The sequence below is a fragment of the Zasmidium cellare genome (genome assembly GCF_010093935.1).
Source record: "Zasmidium cellare ATCC 36951 unplaced genomic scaffold M409scaffold_24, whole genome shotgun sequence".
Lineage (NCBI taxonomy): Eukaryota > Fungi > Ascomycota > Dothideomycetes > Mycosphaerellales > Mycosphaerellaceae > Zasmidium > Zasmidium cellare.
The window spans coordinates 42792-56349 of record NW_022986968.1 but is presented as its reverse complement, the minus strand read 5'-3'; the positions used below and the strand labels follow the sequence as shown (position 1 = coordinate 56349).

Here is a 13558-nt window from a genome sequence, read left to right as displayed (position 1 = left end):
GGATCTCGCGGCTGTAATGTGCGTACTCGTTCCTGTTGATCAGCTACATCTCGATCCGGGACAGTGTGCAACTTTGTCCGGGCTGGTGGAGAAGCTTGTGTTACGATTGAGGGCTGGCCTATATGAGCCTGCTATGCTGGTTGCGTTCTGCAAAATGCTTTTCGATTGCTTCGGCCGTCTACGGACGACACAATGCCTATCAACTCGAGATTCGCGACTCCTCTACCGGAGGAGACGATCCCGACATGGCTGTTCGGCAGTCCAACAGACACTCTACCAGAGACTCCTCTGATCATCGACGCCGCAAACCCAGAAAGATTCCTCTCAATGTCTTCATACCGACGCCAAGCTCAGCGTTTCGCCCGGGGTCTCCTTGACGCAGGCTTCCAGCCCGGCGACGCTGTCCTCTTCGTCAATCTCAACAACCTAGCATGTCCCATCATCTACATGGGCACATGGATGGCAGGCGGTCGCTGTACAGGGACGTATGCCAGCGTTCCTTTCGAACACGTCGCGCGTCTTATGGAGGATTCAGAGTGTAGGTTTCTGTTGGCTGATGAGAAGTCGTACCACAAGTGCGTTGAGGCGCTTGGGAGCAGCTCTGCGGTGGAGAGAGTGTTTCTCATAGATGATGGTCTGCTGTTCGATCCTGCCCCTGGAAAGGTCGGCTCCCAAGGACGTCCTACCTGGAGTCGCTTCCTCGGGCTGGAGACTCAGGGAGAGAACTTCGATTGGAGACGGCACTGCTCTGATGCCGACCAAATCGCCTGTCTGAACTACACCTCAGGCTCCACCGGCCCGCCAAAAGGTGTGATAATGACCCATCGCACGATTCTGGCGAGCTGTGTAGCGCACCTGGCAATGCAACGCTCCGATCCAGACGAGGTCGAATGGGTAAAGCAGGCGATCTGGCTTACTTGGACGCCTATTGTATTCCCCTTGACCTTGCTGCAAGCTGTCATCAACGCGCCGCATAGAAGTATTAGGAACTATGTCATGCCCGGCATCGATATCAGTCTCGCCACGAAACATATCGCGAAGTACCGACCGACGCAATTGGTTTTCAGTCCTGCTATGGCTCGGGATTTCTTGAACCACCCAGATGTTAGGAATACGGATCTTTCCAGCGTGACCAGCCTGGACGTGGGCGGCCAAGCCTTACCTCGGGCGCTGAAGGAGCAATTACAAGGAACATTCGTAAATGCTAAAGTATTGACTAGCTTTGGCATGACAGAGTAAGTAAATCGAGCTCTTCAACCCTTCGTTTCACTGTCGCCTGACCCTTTTCCAAGAACAGGAGCCTTCGCCCTCGCCCAAAGCCGCATCGACAAAGACACCTCCTGGTTCACTGGCGAAATACTCGCCAACTTCTCCGCCAAGATCATGAGTCTCGACGGAAACCAAGAACTGGATGCGAATGAAAGAGGGCATCTTTGGCTCCGTGGCCCTGCTGTTACAAAAGGCTACTGGAAGCGAGCGGACACCACGTCCAAGAATCTAACTGCAGATGGATGGTTGAAGACCGGCGATCTTGCGTACTTTCGGGATGATGGGAAGATTTGCGTTTTGGATCGGGTTGAGGTACCATATACTATTCACCCTATCCACTCACATTGACACTTGCTAATTCAGTATCGTACCCAGAATGTCATCCAAACCTCCGACCAGGTCGTCCCCTTCGAGGTCGAGTCAGCCATCATGGAGATCCCCGGGGTCCAAGAAGCCGTAGTAGTTGGGGTGAGGAGGTGAGTTACACACCACCATAACCAAGTAAACTGAGCTGAGAAATACCAGCAATTTGAACAATCCAACATCAGAACCCCGAGCATTCGTCACCATTCGCAAAGACTCATCAATCACAGCTCAAGACATCACCCAAGAACTCAAGGAGAGACTGGACGAGTCGCAACAGGTATCAGGAGGAGTTTTCGTGCTCCCTGCTATGCCGAAACTGGCTGTTAAGATTGATCGGCAGGCTTTGAGGGTTATGGATGTAAGGGGGCTGTCGTGAGGGTAGTGTTGCTGTAATGATTGGAATTAGTGTGGTGTGTTTGTTCTTGCGGACTGGTGTTGGTGTTATCATTCGTGGAAGCTCAATATCCTGGTGGCTTACAGAGCAGATGAGTGTGGCAAGACGGGCAAGTGGCTGCAGCATGTGAAACTGACGTCCGTGCGCTGTCTACAGCTACCGAGATCGGAAATAATACGCATTTCTTTCGCAATCACCGGAGATGTCTTTTTGCAACAGAATTACAAACACTACAGCTTTGATGTTGCATCAGAAACCCTCAGCAATCGTCCATGCGCCACGCCTAATTTTGAGCTCAGAAGAAATGGTACCTGAAAATAGGGCACGGCGATAGTTGCCATTTCGCTGAAATAGGCATAGCGTTTGACTGCAGCTGAATAACACCTTGAGGTCTCAGCTCGATTGGAAAATTCTGAGAGATGTTTGAAATACAGACTCGATGTCCTGATTTCGAAGTGCCAATATGGTATCATGGCTCGGCGACAAGGGCCAACCTGCCAAGAGTGCAGAGGTACGCATCCTTTCTTCAACTTCCCTGGGAGAGATTTGCCATTACGGCAGTGACGATGCTGACAATGCCCTGGCACCTGATAGTCCGCAAAATCAGCTGCAGCCAAGACTGGCCGACATGCTCCAACTGTTCTCTGAGAGGCAGGACATGCCGTCGAGAGAGATTTCCGCTTTCATGGCCCAAGGCGCACGACAAGCGACGCCACGTGGTGGGCCCTGATCCTGATCACGACCCTGTTCCTGCGCGGCGGAAGAAACGCTCCTTTCAGCACTTTGTTCATATTACACTGCATGAAGTGGCGGCTTCGGAGTCGTATAATGGCCGTACGGTCAGACTTCACCGGTGGCTGGCACTTAGTTGCTGACGATTGTGTAGGGCTTTGGGATAAGGCTGTGTTTAGTCGCAAGTCGAGCCCTTACGAGGGTATGAGGCAGTTACCGGAGCCAGCCAAGCCATGGGACGAAGGCGAATTGCTAGACTACTGTATGACATGGCAGAGAATTCCAACTGTCTTCCCTTATGCTGACAGTACCTAGTCTACTGCGTTTCCTTCCACGGGTTACCTCGGCTGGATCCCTCTCGAGGAAGTGTCCGCGACATGATGCTACGCCTTGCCCTACACGACGATTCGGTCTCCTCACGGGCCGTCAAATACGCCATGTTATTCATGTCTGCCGTCCATCGCTACGGAGACATCGCGAGGGCCGCAAAATACAAGCAGTCCGCACTTCGAGAGTTGAGGCACGCATCTCTAGTCGACGATGTTGACCATCTGCAAGCCCAACAGCATATCGCTGCGAATTTGATGCTTTGCCGTGCCGAAGTAAGCCCATCCAGTTGACTCTCGACCAACAATCGATCATCATCGACTGACACTCCATTTAGATGGCTCTGTCGTCTCATGATCGCTCGGGCTGGAGCACTCACATCGCAGGCACCAAAATGATCGTTGCATGCCTGCCGAGTCATGGACTGGAACTTTTGACCAGCAATGCAGAGGGCGCAATTCTGTACCAGTGTCTCGAGTACCACGACGTTGTCTCACGATTCGCTCTCCAACACTATAAAAAGCGTGATCGTGATGGCTCAATAGGCCCCAGAAGCAAGTGCCCACTAGGTGAACTTGCCTTCCAGGTTAGTAATGGACCCAATCTCAGAGGAGAAATATACTAATGAGATAAACCTGCTCAGCCTCTACCAGACTCGGAATGTCTGGTTCCTGATATCAAGATGCTTGACCAGGTGCTCGACTTACTTCACAGAGTCAATCAAATCCGAGCTCATGAAGAGGCAATCGCTCAGCTGGTAAAACTAAACGAAGCATTCGAAAGGACTTCCCTGGATTCAAGAATGCCACCAGAGGCCTACGGTATCTGGATCGAAGAAGAACCTTTCTGGGGCGAAAATACACTATCAGACGACTCCAACCAAGCAACCATAGACAATTCAAGGTCCACCTTGTTCCAAGCGGCGACTCGAATCTTCTTCGAAAGAACCCTCTTCTCCCTCTCAGGAACATCACAACGTATGAGAACCATCGTGGACGGAGCGTACCACCTAGTCAACTACAACCTCCAAATCAGCAAATATCGAGCACTACGACGAATCCCGCCCATCGCCTTGCTCCTCATCGGCGCCGAGGCCCGCAACGACGTCGAGCGGACGGCGGTGCTGGATCTCATCGCGCAAGCCACTACGGAAGCGGAGAAGTGGCTGCAAGCTGATGGAATGACACGTCCGAAACTCGGTTTCAGATCTACGGCAATGAACTGCGTTTCAGAGCTTGTGAAGAAGCTGTGGACTAAGCAGGACTTGCATGATCCTGAGCAGGGGTATTGCGACGATTATGGGACCAGGCTGTGCGAGGTCTTGTCTAGCTGTTCGGCGTTGCCGTGTTTGCTGTAACCTGCGATCCCATGTGCCAACTCAGTGGCGAGATCGAGTGGCTTTCTTTCTGGGATCGGCGCTCCCAGATTGGCATGTACCACAGCCGTTCCAGGCCAGGGCGATTTCGATGCCATGGGCAGCCTTACGGATTAGTCAGCCGGTCAAAGATGCCAGACGTCTCAAAGGAGCAAGTCATGGGAGCGGTTGAAGGATTCTCAGCCATGCCACTAAAGGTGTGCTAAGGACACTGCTCTTTTCAAAACTTAGTAAGACCTCATTTTCTTCAAGAGAGTCGGCATGCACTTGTCTTCCTGCAAACACAATCCACCGTCCGAGCGAAATCAAGTCAACTTGCATACACACCCTGCGTTGATCTCTTCCAACACACATACCTTCCGATCAAAACCTCAGCCATCAACCTTATCCTCAAAATGCCCACCCTAACAACCACAATCCCCCTAACCTCCCTAACCTACACCATCCCCAGCCTCAACCACACAATCACCCTGCACCTCCCCAACTCCTCAAAACACTCCGCCCATCTCCCTCCCAACTCAACCCACCGCATCCTCGAAATCCCCCTTGGATCCCACTGGCAACCCGGCGCGCACTGGCACGAGGAACATACGGAGTACATAAAAATCTTGCAAGGGACTGCAAAAGTCTGGATTAATGGGCGAGTGAGGGTGCTGGGGGAAGGGGAGGAGGTGGTTTTTGAAAGGAGGGATGTGCATAATTTCTGCAGGGCGGAGATTGATGGTGGGGAGGTTTTGGTGGTGGAGGAGTGGACGGATCGTGGTGAGTCAGCCTGTTCACTCCTTGGCGGGTCTTCGCTTGTCTGATCCAGTTTTGAGTTGCAGAAGACGGCAGCAAGCAAGTCTTCTTTCGCAACGCGTTTTCCCTCGTGCGAGACACAGAGAAACTCGGCGGTCTGCTCTGGGCGTTTTTGAGGTTCTTCTATCTTTGTTCGTATAGAGATAATCTCCTGGTGTTTGGGCCGCTTTGCCTGCCGTTTTGGGCGCAGAGGTTCGTCACGGGAGTTGTGTTTGGGGTTGTGAGGGTGGTGGGAAGGTTTGCGGGTTGGAGGAGTTGGTATGAGGAGTATACGCCTGTTCGGTTAAGGGAGGTGGCGGAGGGGAGGAAGAAGAATTTGTGACGGATATGTAGGTGTTGTTGATAGAAGGTGGTGGGTATGTCCAGTTTGGTCTCGTTCCCTGTTGCACTCTCGTGTCCCTGCAGTATCGGTCCGGGAAAAGTTGTGCCACAGCTCAAAAGACACCAGGATGCTACTCACCTAACTCGCGAGGCTGCCCACGGAAGCACGATTACATACTACCGCTGGATGTAGCAGGTGGTCCTGTCTCACATGCGATCCCAACTTGTGCTTATAAATCGCACAGGCGCTTTTTCGACGTGAGGCTCATTCAGCCGTCAGGTTGACGTTGCCGGATGGCGTATTAAAGGTTGGTCAGAGGCTTGCCTCAAAGGTTCAATGACCCAACACTTCGAGATCTTCGGGCAAGAAAACTGACGGACACTCAGAAGCATTCAAACATCTCAACATCGGAGACAAAATTACTCCACACTACTCGCGATGCCTCCGAACAAGTTGACCGGCAAGCATATCCTTTTCATCGGCGGCTCCACAGGCCTCGGACTTGCAGCCGCACGAGAGGCTCTCTCCAGCGGCACCAAAGTCACACTCGCATCTTCATCGCAAGACAAGCTTAACAGAGCTTTGAAAGACCTCTCTTCCGACAACCCTGAAGGCCAAACGCACTCCCTCGTCATCGACCTCCTCCGCCCCGACATCGAGCACGCCCTGAACGAACTCCGCACAGCAGCAATGGAAGTCCACGGTCCAATCAACCACATAGTCTACACAGCCGGCGATTGGTTCCCCCACGTACCGCTGACAGACATCACCGAAAACAACTTTGTCCAGGGCGCCCGTCTTCGGGCCCTCGTACCCATGCTGCTCGCCAAGCAAGTCGCGCAGGGAGCCTGGCTTCCACGCTCCCGCTCCTCATCCCTAACCTTCACGGGCGGCAACATCAGCCAGAAACCCACGCCCGGTTTTCTCCTGCCAGCTTTCATCGGTGCTGGAATGGAAGGCGCGGTCCGAGCTATGGCGTTGGAGCTCGCGCCGATTCGCGTGAATATCGTGGCGCCGGGGTTCGTGGATACGGAGTTGTGGGGTGAGATGCGGGGGTTGTTGGCTGAGAGGCAGGAGGGGAGGGTTTTGACTGGTAAGGCTGGGCAGGCGGAGGATGTGGCTGAGGCGTATTTGTATTTGGTTAAGGATGGGAATATCACGGGGCAGGTGATACGGTCTGAGGGTGGTGCTATGTTGCTGTCGCAGGAGAGTCGTGGGCGATGATGGTGGATGTTTACACGATTGTGCTGGATTGGATTCACGAGTCGTACCATGTTTGTAGCGCTCATCATACCATCAACGGAAGATCTCCCTCATCCCTCAAAATCGAGAAAAAATCACGCTGTGGACCGTTTTCATGATCCCGCTCTTTCCACACAAGCTCCACAACATTGAAAGCTTTCGACACCACGCCATATAGGCTATGTGGCTGAACGGCGTCCATGATGATGCGAACTCGACACCGCTGGGAACCCACGGCAAGGCTACCTGCTATGCACAGCGGCCAAGCTAGGGAGCGTAGCAAATTTGGAGGGCTGAGCTGGCCAAGTAGTTCGATAAGTTCACACACATGTGATCTCGTGTCTGAGTTGTTTGGATCCTCTCCTGATGTGAACAGGGAGAGTTGTAAGAGGGCAGCGTGAATCCATATCCGTGCAACAAGATGTCGTTGGGCGTCCTGTTTGGGGTCATCGAAAATTGCGAACGCTTTAGCAGGGCTTTTCCGTAAGTGACGTGCTTCCAACAACTGGAGTTGCCTCTGAAGGGAGTCTCTAATCGCTGTAGTGCGCTCAGCCAGCTGCTCAGAATCCACCGAATTGCTATGCTGGTCGTAACAATCTAGAGCGTTCACGTTGGCGATCTTCCCCATCTCAATAAGAACACTTTTTGGGCAACCTGTAACCTCGTCGAGCCTGAGTACGCCGCTGTCCGCCTGTCCAACCTTTCCCAGCAGGTGCTCGTGGTAGGCGGAGAGCCTTGGATGTCCTTGGACAACGATGCTTGCAATGACATCGTCGAACAAGATCAGAGCAGTCGACATCCTCAGTGCTGTACGCTCTGCATCGGGAAGTCGACCAGTACATGATTGCATATCGGCATCGACGACCACGGGCCTTGTTGCAGGATGTTCCAACTGATCTTTAGCACAAGCCAAGATATCACAGCACAACTCCAGCGCAACATCGAGATGAGCCCGACAATTCTCAAAACTACCCACACACACCTCAAACCGCTGCATCTGCATGATGCCAGTAAATACTCGCACAGCACCACGCAACTGAGCCTGCACGCTCGTGCGAATCATGACTTCGGTAGCATAGTGCAGCATACGGAATGTGTTGGCAGACTGTGCCACGGTATCGTTCCATCCGGTCTTGAAGGTGCCTTGGCTGAGGGCGAAGAAGTAGGAGCTTTGGGAGAGGATGACGCCGCGGATCACATGGCTCGAAGAAGCGAGTTCCAGGATCCAGGCTCTTCCTCCTTCTCGTTGTGGGTCTGGGTGGTAGAAGGGCAGCAGGAAGGGGAGGACATTGTCGAGGTAGAATGATAGCAGGACTGTTTCTGAATGTGGCGGTCGGGCTTCATCGTAGTCGCTACCGTCGTATGCGGTCGAGGAGGAGAAAGGACAGCGTGGTTCTTTTCCAGCGATCTCGGGGAGTCCATATTGCTTCGATGGAACAGGTTTCCCAAGACCACTTCCACTTGGATTTGCAGCAATACCTCTCCGCTGCCCTCTACCAGCAAGACGACTGTGCGAATGAGCTCGAACCTCCCGCTTGAAAGAGATTGCCATCTCCTCCTGTCGTTTCCCGCCATCCATCCACTCCGGCTTGGTTCCGCGATGGCAAGTAATCTGCAGGAACTCGCAATTCTCGCAGACTTTCTCGTTGCGCTCGTCGCACTTCTTCCGTCGGACCTTGCATGTCCAGCAGACGTTGGGGTTAATCATGGGTGCTGGGCGGTAGTAGATGGGGGTCCAAGGAAATGAGACAGGGTGAACAGAACGTATGCGCTACTCAGCACGGGTGGTGGTGCCTTGGCGCAGCAGTAATATGTGATGACTATAGTGTTGTAGGGAAAGAGAAGAGGAAGAGGAAGCTGAGAGTGAAAGCTGATTTTAAGAGGCGTTTCTGATGAGCTAAGCAACCAGAGATATATTGCAATGCCTACATCCCTCGGACACATGAATCCGAGGCATTCGAGAGATTTTCGTGTAACCAGATTACAGTGATGGCTGTAGACGCAATGAGCTCATCGTTACTAGACAAGGCGGTGGTGAGTGTCAATCCTCACGACACAGCGAGACTTGCCTCCTTTGCGTAAGTCTTAAAGATGGTCGAACGACAAGTAGATCGGTGCGGCAGGACGAATCAACGATGTAATCTATCGACAATTCGAAGCGTCTCGCAACGCCACGGTGCAAGCAAGCTGAAGGCTGATCAAGTCTCAAAACTTCACGTAGCCCTTCCCCTTAACAAAAGTCGCATGCCACGGCACATCGCCCTCATGCGCCGCCAACTGTTCATAAAACTCCGCGTGCGCCTCCCCGTCCACGTCCTGTCCCTTCAAACGCCCATCCGCGTGCCGTTCATCCGCATAGTGGAACCTAGGAACCCGTCTCGTCAGCTCTCAACACTATCGCTCACTTCAGTCTGGATACACACCTATACCCCTTCCCCCTATGCGCCGCATCCGCCATCCCAATCCAATAAGCCGCCGCGGCCTTGCCCATACCCACGTCGACCATCATCGGCATGGGAACGATAGCGACATTAGTAATGTTCCCCGTATAGATGAAGGTCTTCTTCACATCCCCTCCCAACTCCTCCCACGCCTTCGTAGCCTCGTGCGCGGCAACATACGGCGTGACGACATTGACAAGAAAGTCCTTCTGGACGTCCTCGGCGGGGACGGAGAGGGGGTCGTCTTTCACGGCTGGGGGCGTGAGCGAGCCGGCGTTGTAGATGATGACGTTGGGAGGGGAGGAGAAGGTTTCTTTGATGGTGGTGAAGATGGAGGGGATGGTGGAGGGTTGGGAGAAGTCGGCGGTGAGGGAGAGGGTGTTGGTGTTGGTGTTGGAGGGGGTTTTGTTGGCTGCTTTGCTGCCCCCGGTGCGGGAGGCGAGGGCGACTTTGTAGCCGATGGAGGAGAAGCGTTCTGCGATGGCGGCGCCGATGCGGGGGCCGGCGCCGAGGATGAGGACGATGCCTGGGGAGGACATTGTTGATGTGGTGAGTGTTGTTGTATTATAACGTGAAGGGGAAGGTTGATGTTTCGACGAGAAGGAATTGACTTGCCTCGCCCATTTATGTATTGCGATCCATGGCAGATGGCCATCGACGTTTCCGATGCATTCATAAGCAACACTGGTAGTCTTGCAGAGTTGCAGATTTCTGTTCTTGATTCCCATACGAATTAGCAACGGCACTAGAGCATTGCGCGCGGATGGATGAGGCTCCATAAATTCGATCCTCGCGCGCGGAAGGATTCACAGCCTTTTGACGCAATGCCCAGTCAGCGCTCATGACGATGGGTTAAAAATTTGGGCATGCGCTAGTAGTCTTGTCTACAAGCTCCAACTCCACTCGTCAACATTTTCGAACGAAGTTGAGAACCCAAAGAATAGATATCGTCGACGTCCTGTGTCTGTCACATGCGCGTATGCCTCAGGCCACAGCTCCCTCACCGGAGCAGCAAACCCTCCAATGGCTCCGCCAGAATTGTGTTGCCTTTTTAAGGCATCAACATTCTCATAAGCCACTGCACACCTGACACCTGTACGATTAGTAGACACATCTTAACTCTCTTCGCTACCGCAGTAGTCTTCCCCATCGTCTTGAGTGACCATGGAAACCGTCTCCCACTTCTTTTCTGTCTATACTTACCTCCAACAAATTTGGCGGAAGCTCAAGATTCAGCGGGTTAATCACCAGATTATGGCGAAGAATGCTCCTTCCATACTCTGCTTGCCCGATGATGTATTGCTCATGATCTTCGATCAGCTTCAACAAAACGATCGCCAATCTCTTCCAGTGAGGCGACTTGCTCTGTATGCAGCCTGCCGAAAGCACAAGCCGAGACAGTGTCCCCAAAATCAAAACACCAACGGCCACGAAGGAGACTTCATCCGCTTCTCAGCAAGCAATCGTCGCATTCGAAGCCTCGCTCGTGCGAAACTTTTGCGCACAATCTCCTTGGGCACAAGCTGGAGTCCCGAACGAGCCTCCAAAGCCTTGACAAACCTGTCCCAATCCCCCCACGCGAGCGAATACGTCCGGGAGCTGAGATTAGATATTTGGGATGCAGGGGATCTTGTCGTTGGCGTCGAGAAAACGACGACACAAGCGGCCAAAAATCTGCTCAAGTTCAGCCATCAATTCCTTGCCGCGGCGCGGCTGCTCGACAATGTCCAGAAGATCAAGATTGCGGTGCCGGCGAGTACGGCGTTTGCACTGCATTATGCTTTCAGGCTGGACGTCAGTGTCGAGGCGGGGATTCAGTTGCCGAATGTGAGGGAGTTGGATCTGAATCCATTCATGCATTGGATTATTGACTTTTGTCCCAATGTGCGAAGCGTAAAGTCGAATGATTGGCTGGTTCAAAGCGGTGTCGCCAGACACGATCAGGTTCAAGCGATCATCGAAGCGGCTGGCAGAGCGCCATTTCTGGAACACCTCGCTCTGCATTGTCGATGGCGGCTGGAGTTGCTCCAGCAAGTCGTCGAGCAGATGCCAGGCCTCAGGGCTCTCGACTTGCGCGGTGGAGATTTCGCGCCAGACATGAAGTACATGCTAAGCGTCCTGCAAAGAATGGAGAAGCTGGAGACCTTGAGACTGCCAAAGGCGCCAAAAGCTGGTCATATCCTGGGTCTCGATGGATGGTACTTATCGCTGGGCGAAACCTCGACCTTCCATCATCAAGTCGTGACGAAGAAGGTGTTCCGCGAGTTGCGGCACTTGGAAGAGCTCTGCTTGGGACGTGGCTTCCAGGCGCGTATGTTGAATCGAGAGCTGAGCCAGATCGATGTTCGATGGGAGTCCAGTCGGTCACCGCATTATTCGCATCGTTCCTCGTATGAGGAAGTACCGTGTACGATGTCAGAGAATGGCCAAGCTTTGAAGAGTTGTCCATCAGAATGCGTTCTTGAGCAGGAGCTGTTACAGGAACTGAGTGAGGAAGATCAGGAGAACATCAGGGGCTTGCGGCTTCTGGAAGACGAGCCATATTACTGATTGTTGTTCTGTGGGTGTCAGTGCTGTACCTGAATGGCATTGATGGGCATAAGAAGTAATGTTTTAATGTGTAATGTAATAATGAGTGTGCATGAAACGATATGGGTGAATGATTCAGCTTGACTTACCCAACCACATATCATCACGCAACCGCATCCCGCATATTACCAGCGGCGACACGCTGTAGCGTCTCCCCAACCAGTAGGAGATTTCCTGACTACACCCTCTCCCACGCAGTGCGACCTGCCACAATCAGCAATACGCATGCATGCAGCTGCTCCGCCCACGCGATAAGCGATGAGCAAATAGGCGTGACGGAAGCGATATGTCGGCAGATGAGTGCATGGTAGCTCGCACCTGCGCACACGCATAGGGGTCATCCATGGGTGAAGGCCTGAGTGTTCGTCCAGGGAAGCTCGGGTGGCTGTTCCAACCAGTCATAGTTCCTTGAGCTGTGGATGGCAGGTGGAGGTGGATGTTTGTCTGTCTGGTTGAGGCGTGGTCGTTTGGATAGCCTCGCATGACGATGCTATCAGGTGATGGACAAGTTTGTGGTTGTCGATGTCAAGGTGTTGGGCATGATTCGCAGCGTCTGCTACGGCGAAGCCGCCGGGGAGCGGGATGAAGCTGCGATAGCCGCATGTCGTCAATCAGGGGCAGAGGCGTTCATTCCGGCGCCGCTGCGGTAGAACATGAGTAAAGCAGACAACAATGATCGACATATCCAGCAACAAGGGCGAAACAATGCATGTGGGTGTGGTTTGGGCACGAGCAGCGACCTGCAAGCGCCCAACTTCTGACCTTCACCTCTCCCCTTCACCACACCACCCACTCACACGCGTGCTTCATGTGCTCTGGCGTGCCCAATACGCACGCGACACGCACGCACATGCATTGACGATGAATGATTGAATTGGCGAGGCGTGCCAAGCGGTGGTGGCAGCGTTGCATCCGCAGCGTCGCGAGCAAACCGAGGGAAAAGTTGAGCGATGGCTTTGTCGATCGCGCCCGCTCTCGAACAAGCTGCGCACCAAGCTACGGCGGACTAGGCGGGATGGAGAAGGAAAAAACGCGATAGTAGAAAGAAGCAAAAGCGTTGCGGTGCTTGCTCAACGGTGCTCAACACGCGGTATTGATTAGTAGAAGGGCATAGGGGGTTGGTATAGCTGTGTCTCCCGCCATGATCCCAGTGGTGCTTGGTTTCGGTGGAGGAAGCCCAGACGAGCCCCTCCGCATCTTCGTATTCTCAGATATCGCCAACAATGCTGGGCAAAGTGAATGCCATTGTGGGTGTTGGTGCGCGAGATGTAGTCGTGTGTTCGGGTTGTAGTTGTGTGTCCAGCCGCTGCTCGGCGGTGTTGTGAATTGATCAGATAAGAGGGAGTTGTATCAGGGGCCAGGCGACAAATAGACCACGAGAAGAATGGCAATGCGGATAGCAAACAAAGTTGGCCATTCGATAGGAACTGGCCCTTGCAGTGCAATTCTTCGCGCATGGTTCCAGAAGGCGAGTACAGCAGCTGGGGTGGGTGCGAGTGGCACATTCCGAGCTGCAGCGGCGCCGGAACATGTGCCCCCGTGTTCGTCAAACACAGCAGCACAGCATCCAGTCGACATCATCACCACCACCGCCCAACTCATCGCCGTACCGCCCTCTCTCCGCCCCAACCACCCACCACCGCCCACTAGCACCCACTGCTAGCCAATTGCTGCGTGGATTCGTCGACTGAGCACTGGCATCG

General features: G+C 53.4%; 7 protein-coding genes across 7 annotated transcripts; 5 read left to right on the top strand and 2 right to left on the bottom strand.

The window, feature by feature from the left end:
* Positions 1-192: 192 nt before the first annotated feature.
* M409DRAFT_67533 (uncharacterized protein) lies at positions 193-2011 on the top strand (the record flags this gene model as incomplete). Its single annotated transcript, XM_033817450.1, has 4 exons — positions 193-1235; positions 1293-1581; positions 1633-1745; positions 1795-2011. The coding sequence occupies 4 exons, from the start codon at positions 193-195 to the stop codon at positions 2009-2011; spliced, it is 1662 nt and encodes a 553-aa protein (XP_033665677.1).
* Positions 2012-2492: 481 nt separating this feature from the next.
* On the top strand, positions 2493-4445 carry M409DRAFT_56166 (uncharacterized protein; the record flags this gene model as incomplete). Its single annotated transcript, XM_033813209.1, has 5 exons — positions 2493-2748; positions 2916-3023; positions 3077-3363; positions 3426-3674; positions 3732-4445. The coding sequence occupies 5 exons, from the start codon at positions 2493-2495 to the stop codon at positions 4443-4445; spliced, it is 1614 nt and encodes a 537-aa protein (XP_033665676.1).
* Positions 4446-4858: 413 nt separating this feature from the next.
* Positions 4859-5583, top strand: M409DRAFT_24691 (uncharacterized protein; the record flags this gene model as incomplete). Its single annotated transcript, XM_033807348.1, has 2 exons — positions 4859-5225; positions 5288-5583. The coding sequence occupies 2 exons, from the start codon at positions 4859-4861 to the stop codon at positions 5581-5583; spliced, it is 663 nt and encodes a 220-aa protein (XP_033665675.1).
* A 438-nt stretch (positions 5584-6021) lies between these two features.
* Positions 6022-6807, top strand: M409DRAFT_56165 (uncharacterized protein; the record flags this gene model as incomplete). Its single annotated transcript, XM_033813208.1, has 1 exon — positions 6022-6807. One exon carries the CDS (start codon positions 6022-6024, stop codon positions 6805-6807), a length of 786 nt encoding a protein of 261 aa, XP_033665674.1.
* Positions 6808-7074: 267 nt separating this feature from the next.
* M409DRAFT_24689 (uncharacterized protein) lies at positions 7075-8533 on the bottom strand (the record flags this gene model as incomplete). Its single annotated transcript, XM_033807347.1, has 2 exons — positions 7075-7092; positions 7154-8533. 2 exons carry the CDS (start codon positions 8531-8533, stop codon positions 7075-7077), a joined length of 1398 nt encoding a protein of 465 aa, XP_033665673.1.
* A 497-nt stretch (positions 8534-9030) lies between these two features.
* M409DRAFT_67531 (uncharacterized protein) lies at positions 9031-9805 on the bottom strand (the record flags this gene model as incomplete). Its single annotated transcript, XM_033817449.1, has 2 exons — positions 9031-9190; positions 9249-9805. The coding sequence occupies 2 exons, from the start codon at positions 9803-9805 to the stop codon at positions 9031-9033; spliced, it is 717 nt and encodes a 238-aa protein (XP_033665672.1).
* Positions 9806-10430: 625 nt separating this feature from the next.
* M409DRAFT_24687 (uncharacterized protein) lies at positions 10431-11816 on the top strand (the record flags this gene model as incomplete). The annotated part of the gene is made up of 1 exon (XM_033807346.1): positions 10431-11816. The coding sequence occupies one exon, from the start codon at positions 10431-10433 to the stop codon at positions 11814-11816; it is 1386 nt and encodes a 461-aa protein (XP_033665671.1).
* Between the last annotated feature and the right edge of the window lie 1742 nt (positions 11817-13558).